Source organism: Gymnodraco acuticeps, unplaced genomic scaffold, assembly GCF_902827175.1.
Source record: "Gymnodraco acuticeps unplaced genomic scaffold, fGymAcu1.1, whole genome shotgun sequence".
NCBI classification, from domain to species: domain Eukaryota; kingdom Metazoa; phylum Chordata; class Actinopteri; order Perciformes; family Bathydraconidae; genus Gymnodraco; species Gymnodraco acuticeps.
Genome location: NW_022989810.1, coordinates 578,142 through 592,212, shown reverse-complemented (window position 1 = coordinate 592,212; position 14,071 = coordinate 578,142). Strand labels below are relative to the sequence as shown.

Here is a 14,071-nt window from a genome sequence, read left to right as displayed (position 1 = left end):
GAGGCATGGTTCACATCTGGCAATTCTTCTTAAGAATAGCTAATTCAAAACTGGTGTGTATTTTGTATAGGGCAGGGCAGCTTTAACCAACACCTCCAATCTCGTCTCATTGATTGGACTCCAGGTTGTCTGACTCCTGACTCCAATTAGCTCTTGAATAAGTCTTTAACCTAGGGGTTCACATACTTTTCCCACCCTGCACTGTGAATGTCTACATGGTGTGTTCAATAAAAACATGAAAACATATAATTGTTTGTGTGGTATTAGTTTAAGCAGACTGTGTTTGTCTATTGTTGTGACTTAGATGAAGATCAGAACACATTTTATGACCCACTTGTGCAGAAATCCAGGTCATTCCAAAGGGTTCACATACTTTTTCTTGCAACTGTACATGTTAGGCTAACATTGCCTTGGTTAAAGAGCCTGTTGTTTATCGCTTTGAATTCTTTAAAACAAATATTATCTTCTTAAACCTGTATGGTAGTCAGGAGCATCACATCCTAATGTTTATTGATATATTTAGAGGGAGGGGAAGGAAGGTTTCAAAATTCTGATTAGATACATTTCTACCATTTCTTTAATTCATGGTGGTTTCAGTAATCCCATGGTAATTGAGGACCTAATCTAAATGACTAATGTCATCTTTATGGCTTTCAGAAAGGACAGGAGACCCACAGGTGCCTATCAATGATTGTCAACTGACAGCACAATGAGTCAAAGGACTAGCAGCAGCAGCAGCATGATGAAGTTGTTGAATGTGTTGTTTTTGGAACATCCATTGTAAATAAATGGAATTCAATAAACATTGAATAGCATGTCATGCAATTTGTCTGTGCCTTTTCCTCTGTGTTGAATGAATTAAACATGTGCCTCGGAAATAATTGTTTACATTAATGGTGACCAAAACGTTTGAGACCCACTGAGATAACACTGAGAGAGTCCTTTAGCTCACTGAGTCTCTCAGTCTGACAGGAGAGGACTCTCCTCCACTTTGTTGTTGAAAAAACTCCTTATATCCGTTGGCGTAGCTCGCTAGTACCAGAAGCTAACAACAACGATCTCCGGTACCGGTGCGCTCTCTCTCGCGCGCGCACGCACACAAAATGGCTCGTTCCACACACACACACAGAGCCGAGCTTTAATGAAACACAGAGACCCAGGCGTAATAGTACTGTACTGTATCATATTATTTTCAAATCAATAATTTTTCAAAATATGATTTATTTATTTTTTAATAACCATTTTTCCTCCTGGTCTCTCGCGCCCACCCCTGTAATGCCTCTGCGCGGCAAATTTAAGGCAGGCAAATTTAACTTCTGTTTATTACGGCCTGTACACACAGCAGCTTTTGGCGATTTGTCCACCGCTTCCAGCGCGTCTCCGCCCATTGACTTTGAATGGGGATGACGTCACTTTCCCTCGCTTGTCGCCGAACTGCATTGTGGGGGGGCGAGGCGAAGATTTCCAGGATTTCCAGGATGTTCAGGATTCCAAAGTTGAACAATGTTCAACTTTTGAGGCTGAGCTGGAAGCGACAGCCAATCAGATCCGTTTATGCAAATCTGACAGTTCAAGCGCTAGCCAATCAAACCGCGTGCAAGCTGGGAGAACCAGACCGCAGTTCATTCTATATTCCTAACAAAAATGGAGGAGAAGTTAGTTATTGCGGGTAGCAAATCACCCGGTTCTTTATGACCAGTCCCTATTTACTTACCGGGATACAAACCGGAGGAACCAGGCATGGAGGGAGGTGGCAGAGGCAGTGGGTGAAACTGGTAGGTTTTCGCTTGTTTGGGGATTTTATATCCAGTTTACTTGGTTGCTAGTTTACTTCGTTGCTAGCAAGCATAGACAGTATCATTAGCCAGCTTGGAATGTAGCATAAAATAGCACCATAAACATTAATCTCATAAATGTTCAAAATGTTAAAAAAAATAAATGTTCATCATAGCCTTCCTATTTGACAATAGTGTAGAAGAACCGGGTTTTTTTGCTTTGTATGTCGGGGGCGGGATATTCATGTGATATTCATGTGATTGGTTGTTGGTCGTGAAATCCCCAAGCTGTCAGACACGCCCAGCTCCAGGATTTTCAAGATTTGGTCAAAGCTGCTGTGTGGACACACCGTAGACTTCTGTTAGACAGCCATATGCTATACATTTTTTCATACATTCACAGTAAATATTTATTCAGTATGATAGCTGTCTAACAGAAGTTAAATCCATTTCTCACTTATTCTGACAATGTACTTAACCCCAAATAAAAGAACCCAATAAAAAGAGTTGTTAAATAATAGTGAAGTCACGTTGTAATAACAATAACTCATCTCTCTTGAGTTTTCTTTTTGAGCTTTGCTAAAAGCCACTGTGTCAAGTGTCCTTCTTGGGTTGCCGTCCGGAGTTGTCCAATATGGCGGACCATCTCGCACATGCGCAGTACCGATCGGGCAGGGGGACGGATCGTGTAGTGACAGTTGTAACTCTTCTATTATATGGCTCTGGCTTATCTTCTCGTGCTGCACTCACTTTGACCTTGGTGCCGTTCGCTTCACTAAATCCATTTTCCTTTGCTTCCTTTTGACATCATGCTCCAGCAGTAATAAAGGAAAGAAAGACCTCAACATAGTAACTGGCATTCATTAATGAGCACTTTTACTCTTCGTAATATTTTAATGTAAGAAACAGGTGAGCATTTCTTGATGACTGCATTTTTACCAAACTTTATAAAAAAACTGTGGGTCAAAACATGAGATGGCTTGAGTCTCAAAAATAGATTAAGTGCTACTTAGAAAAGAATAGTGAAATATAAGGTTTTTCTGTTCACCTGTTTGGTTTACAGCCAGCCTCAGACTCAATAGTCAGTGGCCAGAGATTTGTACTGAGTGTATTTTTGACCATGTGCTGTCCACAAACAGTGACGACTTTCATCACAGCCATGTTTTTATTCAAATACTTTATTTAAACAAATCACACAGATGCAAATAGAAAAGCTTGGAAACCCCTGCCATAAGCATTTAACCTGTGCCGTACTGTTCTCATTGTTGAACATATCCCTGAGCATCAGTGACAATAGATTACACAATTCTGGAATGTCAGCTCACTTATATCCCGTTACAGCGTAAGCCTCGGAGCAGGCAGAGGTTTACATTCCTCGAGTTTCTGTTGTGCTCTTTTTCAGTCATTGGAATCTGGTCTGGGGGGGGGGGGTGTTTTTGGTGTAACAAGTTGAGACCCTGGGTGTTTCTCAATCGCGAGTAAAGCTGCTCCAGAGCCACTATTTCAAGCATACTACATCATCGAGTGCCGCCGAAGTACTGTTCCAATGTCCAGCATACTTGAAAATCTACCGACCCCGGCGTACTTCGTTTGGAGACATTTCGAGGCTGCACATGTGTAGATTCCGCGGTCTTAAAATCCCCACAATGCTTTGCACGGACCAATTTCCCCAAATCTGTGGCGGAAAATGTAAGGCGGGGCCTCTCATATGGTGCACACTTGCTAGCCTCTTCCACTCTTTGGCCCAATCCCAAACTGCCCCCTACACTCTACCCAACGCCATATAGATGCCTCTTCAAGGGCAGCTCCAGGCCATGATCACCATTATGCGCGGGCCGCTAGTGTCTGTTGACCTCCAGATTAACAGCAGCATGAGAATAACCTGCCGAAAGTGCCGATGCTCCATGGCGGAGGCTCCGGTAAAAATTGCCGGGATTTGCGTTTTTACCCCTTAATGTCTGCCAATGGTTGAACAGCATTTCCGTGCACATGACTTGTGTTTAAAGTTTATAGTCTGTTTGAGTTTTGCCTGTGTGAACCCAAACCGAACCTTCTGAAAAATGAAACAATGTAACAAATCGCATTTTCTATGCCCAACATGTTTCATTGCGTGCTCAGGATAGAGGCACACATATAACGCCATATAAATGCACCCTTACAAACTGTCGTCTGGCGCGCACCAGAGAAGCGGACTATTAGGTTTGAATGATACCTTAGAACGTGTTGCACCTAAATAAATAATTAAAATGAACCTTGTTTTGACTTTGACTCTTTTGTTGATATTTGTGGTTTATGCTACAATGTGCACCAATATGTGTAAAAAAGGTTTGCAGACATCAAGTATGATATATGAATACACATGTTATTATTGATTGGTGATGGTGGTTTTGTGTTCTCCACAAATCTAACAATGAATATTAAAATAGTATTCCACAGGTTTTCTGAGGGATGAAAACAAATGTTTGTTGTCCACAGCTGATGTTAAATTGACCAGACTACTTCTACGGAATAATATGACTGCACATACTGTAGTCCCTTGACCAGAGCGTCCTCCTTAGCAACGGTCTGCTATCCTTAGCAACGGTCTGCTAGAAAATAATAGCAGACCTATTGAATGTCCCGATTGACAAATCAGAATTGGGTATTCAACTAACTGTAATAAGAAACGGTGTGACCTGTTTTACATAAATGCTTTTGCAAATAAATGATATTAACAAACATATACAAATTATTACATTATATAAAGTATTTAAATATGTTAACTTTATGATACAACTTGTAAATAATACAATTCAATAAAACTATTTCTGAAAACCCATTAGGACAGTTTATATGCTGTTGCTTCTTTCGCGGCAGTGTCGTGTGATTGACCCTCTGTGCAGACTTGGGCAAGTAACCCCTTCTCTGCAGTTTGTCACCACAGACACAGAGACAACATCTGTGGTTTTATTGGAGTACTCATATAGTTTCTTCCTAAAAGCAGTATTCGTGTTCTGTTCCTTCTTAAAAAGAATTATGTAGCACTTTGGGAAGAAATGACAGCAGAGGATGCCATAGTTGGAGATGAGGATGACCACCATCTCCACAGCCGGCAGGTAGACTCCTGAAGTGGTGATGTAGACGGGAACGAAGAGCAGCCAGGAGATGAGGTAGAGCAGCATGCTGAAGGTGATGAACTTGGCCTCGTTGTACAGGTGTGGCAGTTTGCGACCTTTGAAGGCGCAGATGAAACACACGAACGCCAGGACAGCTATGTAGCCCAACATCACCCCGAAGGCCAAATACGAGCCCTCGTGACAGGCCTCCAGCAGAGTGGTTGGATTATTGACGATGTGGTTATATGGGCTTTTGAGGACCAGCCAGCAGATGCAGGTAACTGCTTGTAAGCTCACACAGATGGCGACGATGATGTACGGCTTGTACAGCCCCCGCAGAACCTCATGCAGCTCGGGGTTGAACTGGAAGGCGAGCAGGATGTGCAGCGTCTTCACCAGGATGCAGGACACACACAGAGTGAAGCTGACGCCAAACAGCACCTGTCGAGCCTTACACTGGAGACTGTTGGGCCGGCCGACAAACAGCATGGCACTGATGTTACTGATGACGAGAGAGAACAGGATAACCTGGCTCAGTGGCCCTCCGGCAGCCTTCACTACAGGAGTGTCCTGCTGTTGTAGAAACAGAGCGGACACCAGCAGATTCTGGATGACGCCCAGGGCAGAGAAGGTCAGGAGAACCATGGCGAAGGGGTCCTGCCAGGAGAAGAAGAGCCGGTCCTTAGGGAGGCAGCTGGAGGTGCCCTCAGGAGACCATTCTGTGACTGGGTCACAGCTCAGACACTGGGCCATGTCTGCAGGAACACACAGGAAGAGCAAGGGAGCTGAATGCAACTCAACTATTGTTTTAGTCTTTAAGATCTTATCAAAAGACTTCATCTGTTTCTGTATTTTAAATGTTGATGTCTAAAAAGGGTTGTAAGGACACGTTTTTTGGAGCCATCTTTCTGTTGTTGTTTTTTTATACTGGCTATTAGGTGGAAGAAGTACTAAGATCTTGTACTTCTGTACCAGAGTGTAGGAATACTCTGTTAAAAGTAAAAGTCCTGCAATCTAAATGTTACTAAAGTAAAAGTACAACATATATTTAAAGGGGACCTATCATGCAAAATGCACTTTTGTACATCTTTTATACATGAATATGTGTCCCCGGTGTGTCAGGGAACTCACCAAGTGTCAGAAAACACAACCCTCTCTTTTTTCCTCCATACCCAAATCTCTAAAAACGGGGCTGCAACAGATCTGATACAGACTGATACAGATTTGAAATTGTTCTGGCGTCAGAAACGGGGTGCTCCGCCTATATGGCCAACTCTCCACCTATCAGGGGAATGAGAGGTTGCGTGGCAAGGTAACAGCATGGTAACAGCATGGTAACAGCATGGTAACATGACGCTCGTGCCTCACCCCCCTCCTTTGCAGGGGGGCGTGGTCAGCTGCAGCTCATTTGCCACAGAATCAGCCCTTGTGAAGACAGGGCTGGAATAGAGCAAATAGAGCGAAATGAGGCATGGCTAAAATGCATGATCTGTTTGGTATTTTGAAAAAATAACTTCACAGACATGTTTTATATAGGTATGGCCCTACAATATATTATTCAAATATAGCATGATAGGTCCACTTTGAAGTACCAAAAGAAAAACTACTATTAAACTACTATACTACTATTATGCAAATTGGTCAATTTCAGAATAATATATATGATATGTTTTATAATGATTGATCATGAAAGTGTTCTCAAAGCTGGTAAAGGTGCAGCTAGTTTGAATGACTTTGTATACTGCAGGGTAGCTTGTGAATTTACTCCAGGTGGAACTAAAGTCTGATTTAACACTTGATTATATTTCACATCATTCATCCAAATCTGCAGAGTAACTAAAGGTATTAAATAAATGTAGTGGAGTAAAAGTACGCCATTAACTTCTGAATTGTAATGGGGTAGAAGTACAAAGTAGCAAAACATAGAAATACTCAAGTAAAGTACAAGTTTCTCAAAATTGTACTTACAGTAAGTACAGTACTTGAGTACATCTACTTAGTTATTTTACACCACTGGTAATTAATACATATATTCCCCAAGTTGTCATGTCAGTCTATCAAAAGTAAGATCTTAGTGAAAATGTGGCAGTAGGAAACGGCTTATGCCACAATGAGCGCACCAAGTGAAGATAGTCAGACAGGCTATGGTCAGTACTCGAGTTGAGGGGGGATGAGGGGGAATGGCATCCCCCCTGAAATAAAAACGGTCAAAATCATCCCCCTTCTAAAACTGCCATTCCCCCTTTCCATCACTTATGTAATTTTATCAATGAACGTGGCACTGGTATTACTGCTATTTCAACATAAATTTTGCGCATTTTGAGTAAAATACTGTGGACGAGGGAGCACGCACACACGCAATGATATGTTTACCAAGCCAGAGCGCCGTGATGCGCCTGTTTGATCGATGCCAGAAGCGCAGGTAACGGTCATCACAATGGCCAAGCGACCAGGAGGACAACGCGATCTGAGGGACTTCATATTTAAAAATACTAAAAATAACATTTCAGGTAAGTCAAGAGTCAGTAATCTTAGTCATTACTCATTACTTTACTCACCAAAGGTGGAATCTATGGACATAAGCAGCAATAACAACTTAGTTTGGAGTTTAGCTACGTTTTTCTCTCGTGTTAGCTAGCTGGTAAGACTCAAAACTGTTGATGAAATGATACCACCAGCACCAGAAGAGCTGAAACCCCTCCTTCAAGCAGTGAACACTCTGGTCATCTCCACAGCTGAGTGTGAACATGGGTTTAGTCAGATGAACATTTGAACCACAACTAGAAGTTCCCTAGAGGTAAAAAGCATGTCAGCCTTGCTTTTCATCAAGTGTGTTGGCCCTCCACTGAACAAGTTCAGACCAGAGGTATATGTCAAGACTTGGCTTCAAAGCCATTGCTTAGCTAACAATCCGAAAGCAAGAGCCAGAAAAATGTAGACCAAAAAGCATGATTATGAACATCTTTGTAAACTTCTATGAGATGGGGGAGAGTGGAGTAGGCAGCCATTGACAACATTGGTCCTATTTTGTATTATCTGTATAATCTTTTAATATATTTTCATATTTTGTAAACAATTTCAATTTACACGTAATGCCCTGTTAAAAAAAGTAACATTGGGAATGTTAACATCAAATATTTGTATTTGAACTGCAATAAAATGATGACGGATCAATTTTTTTCTAATTTTTTTCCTCACATTTTTTATGAAGTGTTAATTTACATAATTATTTAATTAATTACGATACAAATGTAACCCTTTAGATACCAGCTTTGATCGTATACCAGTAACTGCTTTTTTGAAAAAATACACTAATTCAATATTCTAAAAACAAATTTGACTTTATTATTAGTATAATCAGTTGATCCATCTGAATAATAAATGAGGGACTGTTAACCTACAAGATTTGTACCAGACTTCCATTATAACCACATTTGTGTATCCCCTCCCCCCCTTTAAATTAAAGTGAAAAAAAGATTTTGCACTAATTGTCCTCTGCATTTGACCCTAAATGTTAGTGGTGCCATGGCAGCCCGGGGACCGACTATAATTCTGAGGTGCCTTGGTCAAGAGCAATGAAAGGAGTATCTGAACATCCATAACATGCATGTTGTTTTAGGAGTATAATAATGATCTTTATGCTGGTTGGTCTCCCACCCTCTGCGGGTTATCAGCACAAATGATGTCCCCATATGATAAAATCCACCATCCCCCCTGATTTGTTTTACAACTTGAGTACTGGCTATGGTGGCTATGCTAACATGGCGCTATGTTGCCAAACTTTGTCAATTAAAACTAAAGACTCATGGGTAAATATGCATCATGGGATGTTATTTGTGCGACAGTCAGAAAGTGGATTAATGTTTTTATAGCGGCAACATGAGCACAGCTCCAACGCAGTCTGCCATTGTTGCTGATGTAACAGGCACTTACAGGAATGCACTAAGCTCCTGAGTTTCGTGGTTGAAGTGGGATTACACCTGAATACCATGTACAGTGAGCTCATTATATGTTTGCCAAAACACGTTTATTCCAGGTGAAATAGGGCCTATTACTCTTTGTGCATGTAAATAAATGTGTGAGTGTGAAGGGGAATGTCTTGCCTGTGTCATTAGAGTAGTAGTTTGCAGAACAGATGGCACACTCGTAACAGCAGGTGTGTGGACCCTTGGTGGTTTTCTTTGACTCCCCAGGGACACAGCTTTTGGAGCATTTGGAGATGATGTGCTGAGGAAAGCAGGGAGACACAATTATCCTAACATTGTTTTTGACTTTACATATTATGTCTTTAAATTAGTTCTATTGTATTGTTTTACTGAAGGTTGCATTACCATATGGTTGTACTAAAAACCAGTTTTCTGTATCGCTTGAATCAGCATAGATGGTCTGACTGTGTGTAGTAAACACACACTGCAGCATGTGGGGGTCATGTGCAAAATAACTGCCATATGAAGGGCCTACCTTCAGAGCATTGAGCTGTTGGGTGGTGCTGTGGTTGCTGTGGGTGAAGCTGTTGTTGTGCGGGTGATACTCAGCCACGACATTCTGGACGTGGATGTTCTCTCCGTCTGACCTCCACATGGTCACGTCGTAGCCCAGGTTGATGTCTCCGCTGCTGTCAAACTTAAAGCTCTTGTCTCTCAGTTTAAACTCCTCCATCCACATAGCTTTCAGCAACTACAGGATAAGAGACATTTCATTATCCAATAGTATCTTTGATCACTCGATTAAACCACACAATTTGAAGGAACATGTTGTCTTGTATTAACTTGTAATACAAGTTACTATTCATTAGTCATTTTGTATCAAGGCCACATTCCAAGTTCTTAACCTTAAATGCTGCATAGTGTTCTATCGCAAATAGATGATTTTTCCACAGAACACAGCTGGGATCGGAGCCTTTGTTGATGGCTGGGGAGGACTAATAAGATGTCAATGTCACTGCTGGGCTTATTTTAACAATGTGATCTCATGATTCCTTCTGATATTATTGCAGAACTGCTATTAGCTAGCTAGCTACAGTTGCCAACAAAAAGTAATGAAGCAAAAGTATAAGTTATCACAATGTACTTTAATTGTTTACTAAAGTACAATATTTGAGTAAATGTACTAAGTTACTTTACACCACTGAGCCTGTTTGCACCTGTCGGCCACCGTACTTCTTCCCTCTCTGGAACGGCCTCATGTGGACCTTACAGATTGTATGATTACCTCCCAGGGCTGCACTGTGCCGGGGGTTCTGCAGTCTCTGTTCCTGCAGACTGAGACCAGGGCTTGAGCGATGGCGCTCACAGCCATCTCCACACTGAAGATAGTGCTGGCATGAGTGTGTTCTCTGAGGGTTTCCACAGCCTTAGACACCAGCTCAGTGTCTCCATAACCTTCACTAGCATTCAGCTGCGTGTAGAACTCCTGCAGGAAGACGTTATCCCCTGTATCGTCATGTCCAGCTGCCTCCAGTCTGCTCAGGTACTCATTGAACGACGATAGGTCTCCACTTTTGAAGGTGAAGCCCAGAACATGTCCCATGTCCTCCAGATGTATGTTTTCCTTCACGGAGCTGGAGGAGGACCAGCTGTCACTGGCCACCCAGACTCTTCTCATGGATTCCCTGTCCCGTCCTCCTCTCAGCATCTGGTTCTTAAGCTCCTGGTAGAGGTACACCATGAGAGTGGGCTTAGCAAATGACACGATCACCTGAGCCTCAGGATTCTCAAAGATGGTCCTGGCAGTCTGAGTGATAGCAGACCGGACGTCCTGACTGCCCACTGCCTGAGGTATGATGGATTTGAAGGCCACACAGATCCCATTTTTGGAAGCCTGGGACACAAAGTTCTCAAGAGCTGATTGGCCGTAATTCCCATCAGTGATTACTACCCCCACCCAGGTCCAGCCGTAGGTGCTGAGCAGACTGACCATGGCAGCGGTCTGGTGCCTGTCATTAGGAATGGTCCTCATGAAGGCAGGGAATCGCCTCTTATCACTCAGAGTGACAGCAGTGGATGAATAACTGATCTGGAGAAGAGAAAAAAAACAGTAATGTTCATTTCAAAGATGTGTCATTTAATTTGAAAGGCCACTTCAAAATGTATGTGGATGCCTACAATGCAGGCTTGAGGAGTAATTCATTACATGTAACTGGATTACGTAATCAGGATACAAAAAAGCCAAATGTATTCCCTTACGGCCCGTCCACACGGCGGCGTGCGTTGTCGCTTGCCAGCGGGCATGTCTGAAGCTAGACCAACAACCAATCACCTGAATCTCCGGCCCCGGACACACAAGCAGCGGTTTGATTGGCTAGACGCTAGAGCTTGTACTGGCATATGATTCGATTGGCTGATGCTTCCGTCGAAGCTTCAAAAGTTGAACATTGCTCAACTTTTGTAGCGAGCACCGCGAGAAAAGCTACGCTTTGCTCCCACAATGCAGTTGGGCGATGCGTGACGTCACCCCATTCAAAGTGAATGGGCAGAAGCGTTGAAGCTTCAACGCACGCCGCTGTGTGGACGGGCCGTTACAGTTACATAAAAAAAGACCTAATCAGATTAGTGTTATAATTTTCCAAAAACAAGGGATTACTAGCAGGATAACAATGTGAGTAAAAACCTAAACAGATCATATAGAGTTTGTTGTAAAAGGATCAGATGTTATCTCTTCTCTGTAAACTGTACTGTTCTGTAGGCTGATACTTTAAGTGTGAATCTATACGCCTACTGCCTGAAAATCCTCTTTATATCATTGATATTTATTTTCTGTTTTATTTATTTATTTGCTTTGCATTTAATGCAGAAAATAATCTGCTCACTTCAAAAAATGTATAAGGTAACTACTAACTGTAACAGAATACATTTTTAAAGTTATCCCCCCAACCCTGCTCACCTGAGGGATCATCTCGAGGGTCAGTTGCCTGGCGATGGCGATGGATCCTTCAGAGTTAGAGGCCCCCACAACAGCCAGGACGGGGGGGCCACAGCTGGTGGTCCCGGGGCAGTGGCTCCGCTCGATGAAGTGTGCCGTGGCTCTCAGAGCGGTGCTGACATCAGCGCAGGAGTCCAGGATGTGGTAACCCAGGGTGACGTTCACATCAGCCAGCAGCGGGGATCTGTTCACCTTCTCCACAGCGTTGATCATAGCCAGCATCCTCACCAGACCTCTTGCTTCCAACCTGTGGGATAGAACAGTCAAATAACAAATAAACATGGTATATTCTGGAGAGCTGAAATGAGACATGCAAGGAGGGACAGGAAGGAAGTTATTACAATTTCAAGAATATGACTTTATGATGGATTAAAGAGGACATTCTGCTCATTTTCAGGTTCATTATGTGTATGTTGTACCACTACTGCGACATGTCTCCATGCTTTAATGTTCAAAAAGCTCTTTATGTTTCTCATACTGCCTGTGCTGCAACACCTCTTGTCACCCTCTGTCTGAAACCAGAGCCCAGTCTGCTCTGATTGGTTAGCTGGCCGGCTCTGTTGTGATTGGTCAACCGCTTAGATGTCCAGCCTCTTAACTTATCACGTACAATTTGTGAGTGGCTCAGCATAACTATTTTACCGCTTACAAACTTATTTTTAAGTTCATGTAAAATAATTGTTACATTAATTCAACGTTCAGTTTTTGTGGCCCTAAAGTGTGAAGGTTATTGATGGAATTTAAAATGAATATTTAAACACACATACATCTATAATTTGGATCTCTATTATGATTCCTTTCCTAAGTGTTCTTTAATATTATTTGTCTGTTACCATTTTAATCCTTACAATTTCATACCTTCATGTTTCAGTATGATTGTTTTCACGTCAGAGGGGCCAATTATATTACGTGATGTAAGTCACAGGAGGAAACTCTCCCCTTATGATTCTTGGAGCAAAAAATCCACTTTTCGTGTCTTTTATACATAACCATGTGTCCCCTCTGTGTAAAGAGATTCTGAGAGTTTCAAGAAAAAAGATTCTCTCTCTTTTTGTTCTGATCCATTTATATAAAAACCTGTCAGAAAATGAAAATGAGCTGATCAGATTTGGGCCACTTTATGATGTCATAGCGATTTTTTGGCTTGTGTAACCATTAGCCAATCAGCAACCAAGGTAACCCCCCCCCCCCCCCCCCCATCTTATCACCTGAATCTCCTCCTAGAGCACCATTGAGTTCTTTGTAACCAAATCTCTCTCAGAGGGGCGTGAGGAGGGGCTCCTTACTTTCATCTAAAGTAACAGACAGAGAATCAGCACTTTTGGAACAGGGCTGAAACAGAGGGGATTATGGGATGCTGCAATGATCTGTTTGGTATTTGGAGCCAAACACTTCAGAGACATGTTTTGTATATATCTGAGACCTATAATATATTGATAAAAAACAGTATAATAGGGGACCTTTAAGTTGAAAATGATGAAGATCTCACCTGATGCATGGATGGAGGTGTGGTGCAAAGGTTCTGTTTTCTTTTTCTACATCTTCGTGAACGGCAAAGATTCCTCCGAGGATGACAGTACCTTTGGCTGTAGCTCCCAGCATGCTGCTCTCCTTCTCAGCGGCATGTCCCATTCCCAGGATAATAAGCAATATTGTGATGTGCCAACAGATTAGAAGCCAGGCCATGACACTTTTCTGCAGCGTTCTGTTTCTAAAAATGTTTTCCCTCTCCTCTCTCTAACTGGTTTTTCACCTGCAGCAGAGTGATACTCTCCTTTTAAAGCATTGTCGTCAGGCTGAAGGGACACTCCTCTTGCTTCCTCCTCACACTTAGCGTTTCTCATATTCTCCCCTGCAGCCCTGCCCACCTTATGAGTGACAGCAGGATGAGTCACTGTCTTCCAGAAGCAGGTGTATAGTTTTTGTTATGGGTGAGGAAGAATTGTTGCTGATGGAAAACACCTTACGTCTGTGCTGTGTGTCACCACAGCATTGATTTTGAACATGTAATTGATTTTAAATGTAATCTAAAGTGTCAGTTAATAGTTATATTATTTATCAGAGCCTAAGGAGGAAACCATATCTAAATCTGTAAATTAACTTAAGGTATTAAATAAATGTAGTGAAGTAAAAGTACAGGATTTACCTCAGAATTTAAAGTTTAAAGGTCCCATGTCATGGCCATTTCCACTGATCATAATTCCATTGTTGAGGTCTACTAAAATAGATTGACATTGTTCAATGTTCCAAACTCACATTGGTTTCTCATACAGCATCTCT

General features: G+C 42.2%; 1 protein-coding gene across 1 annotated transcript; it reads right to left on the bottom strand.

Annotated features, from left to right (window-relative positions):
• Positions 1-4,603: 4,603 nt before the first annotated feature.
• On the bottom strand, positions 4,604-13,477 carry gprc6a (G protein-coupled receptor, class C, group 6, member A). Its single transcript, XM_034230013.1, has 6 exons — positions 13,281-13,477; positions 11,753-12,038; positions 10,082-10,885; positions 9,332-9,547; positions 8,974-9,097; positions 4,604-5,625 (listed from the first exon to the last, which is right to left on the bottom strand). Exons 1-6 carry the CDS (start codon positions 13,475-13,477, stop codon positions 4,604-4,606), a joined length of 2,649 nt encoding a protein of 882 aa, XP_034085904.1.
• Positions 13,478-14,071: the final 594 nt, after the last annotated feature.

Excerpts from the sequence above, each read along its gene's own strand:
- gprc6a (XM_034230013.1), bottom strand. The coding sequence starts at position 13,477 with ATGGCCTGGCTTCTAATCTGTTGGCACATCACAATATTGCTTATTATC. Across the intron at positions 10,886-11,752 it reads CCCTCGAGATGATCCCTCAG|ATCAGTTATTCATCCACTGC; the intron begins GTGAGCAGGGTT and ends TCTCTTCTCCAG. Across the intron at positions 9,098-9,331 it reads AACAGCTCAATGCTCTGAAG|CACATCATCTCCAAATGCTC; the intron begins GTAGGCCCTTCA and ends TGCTTTCCTCAG.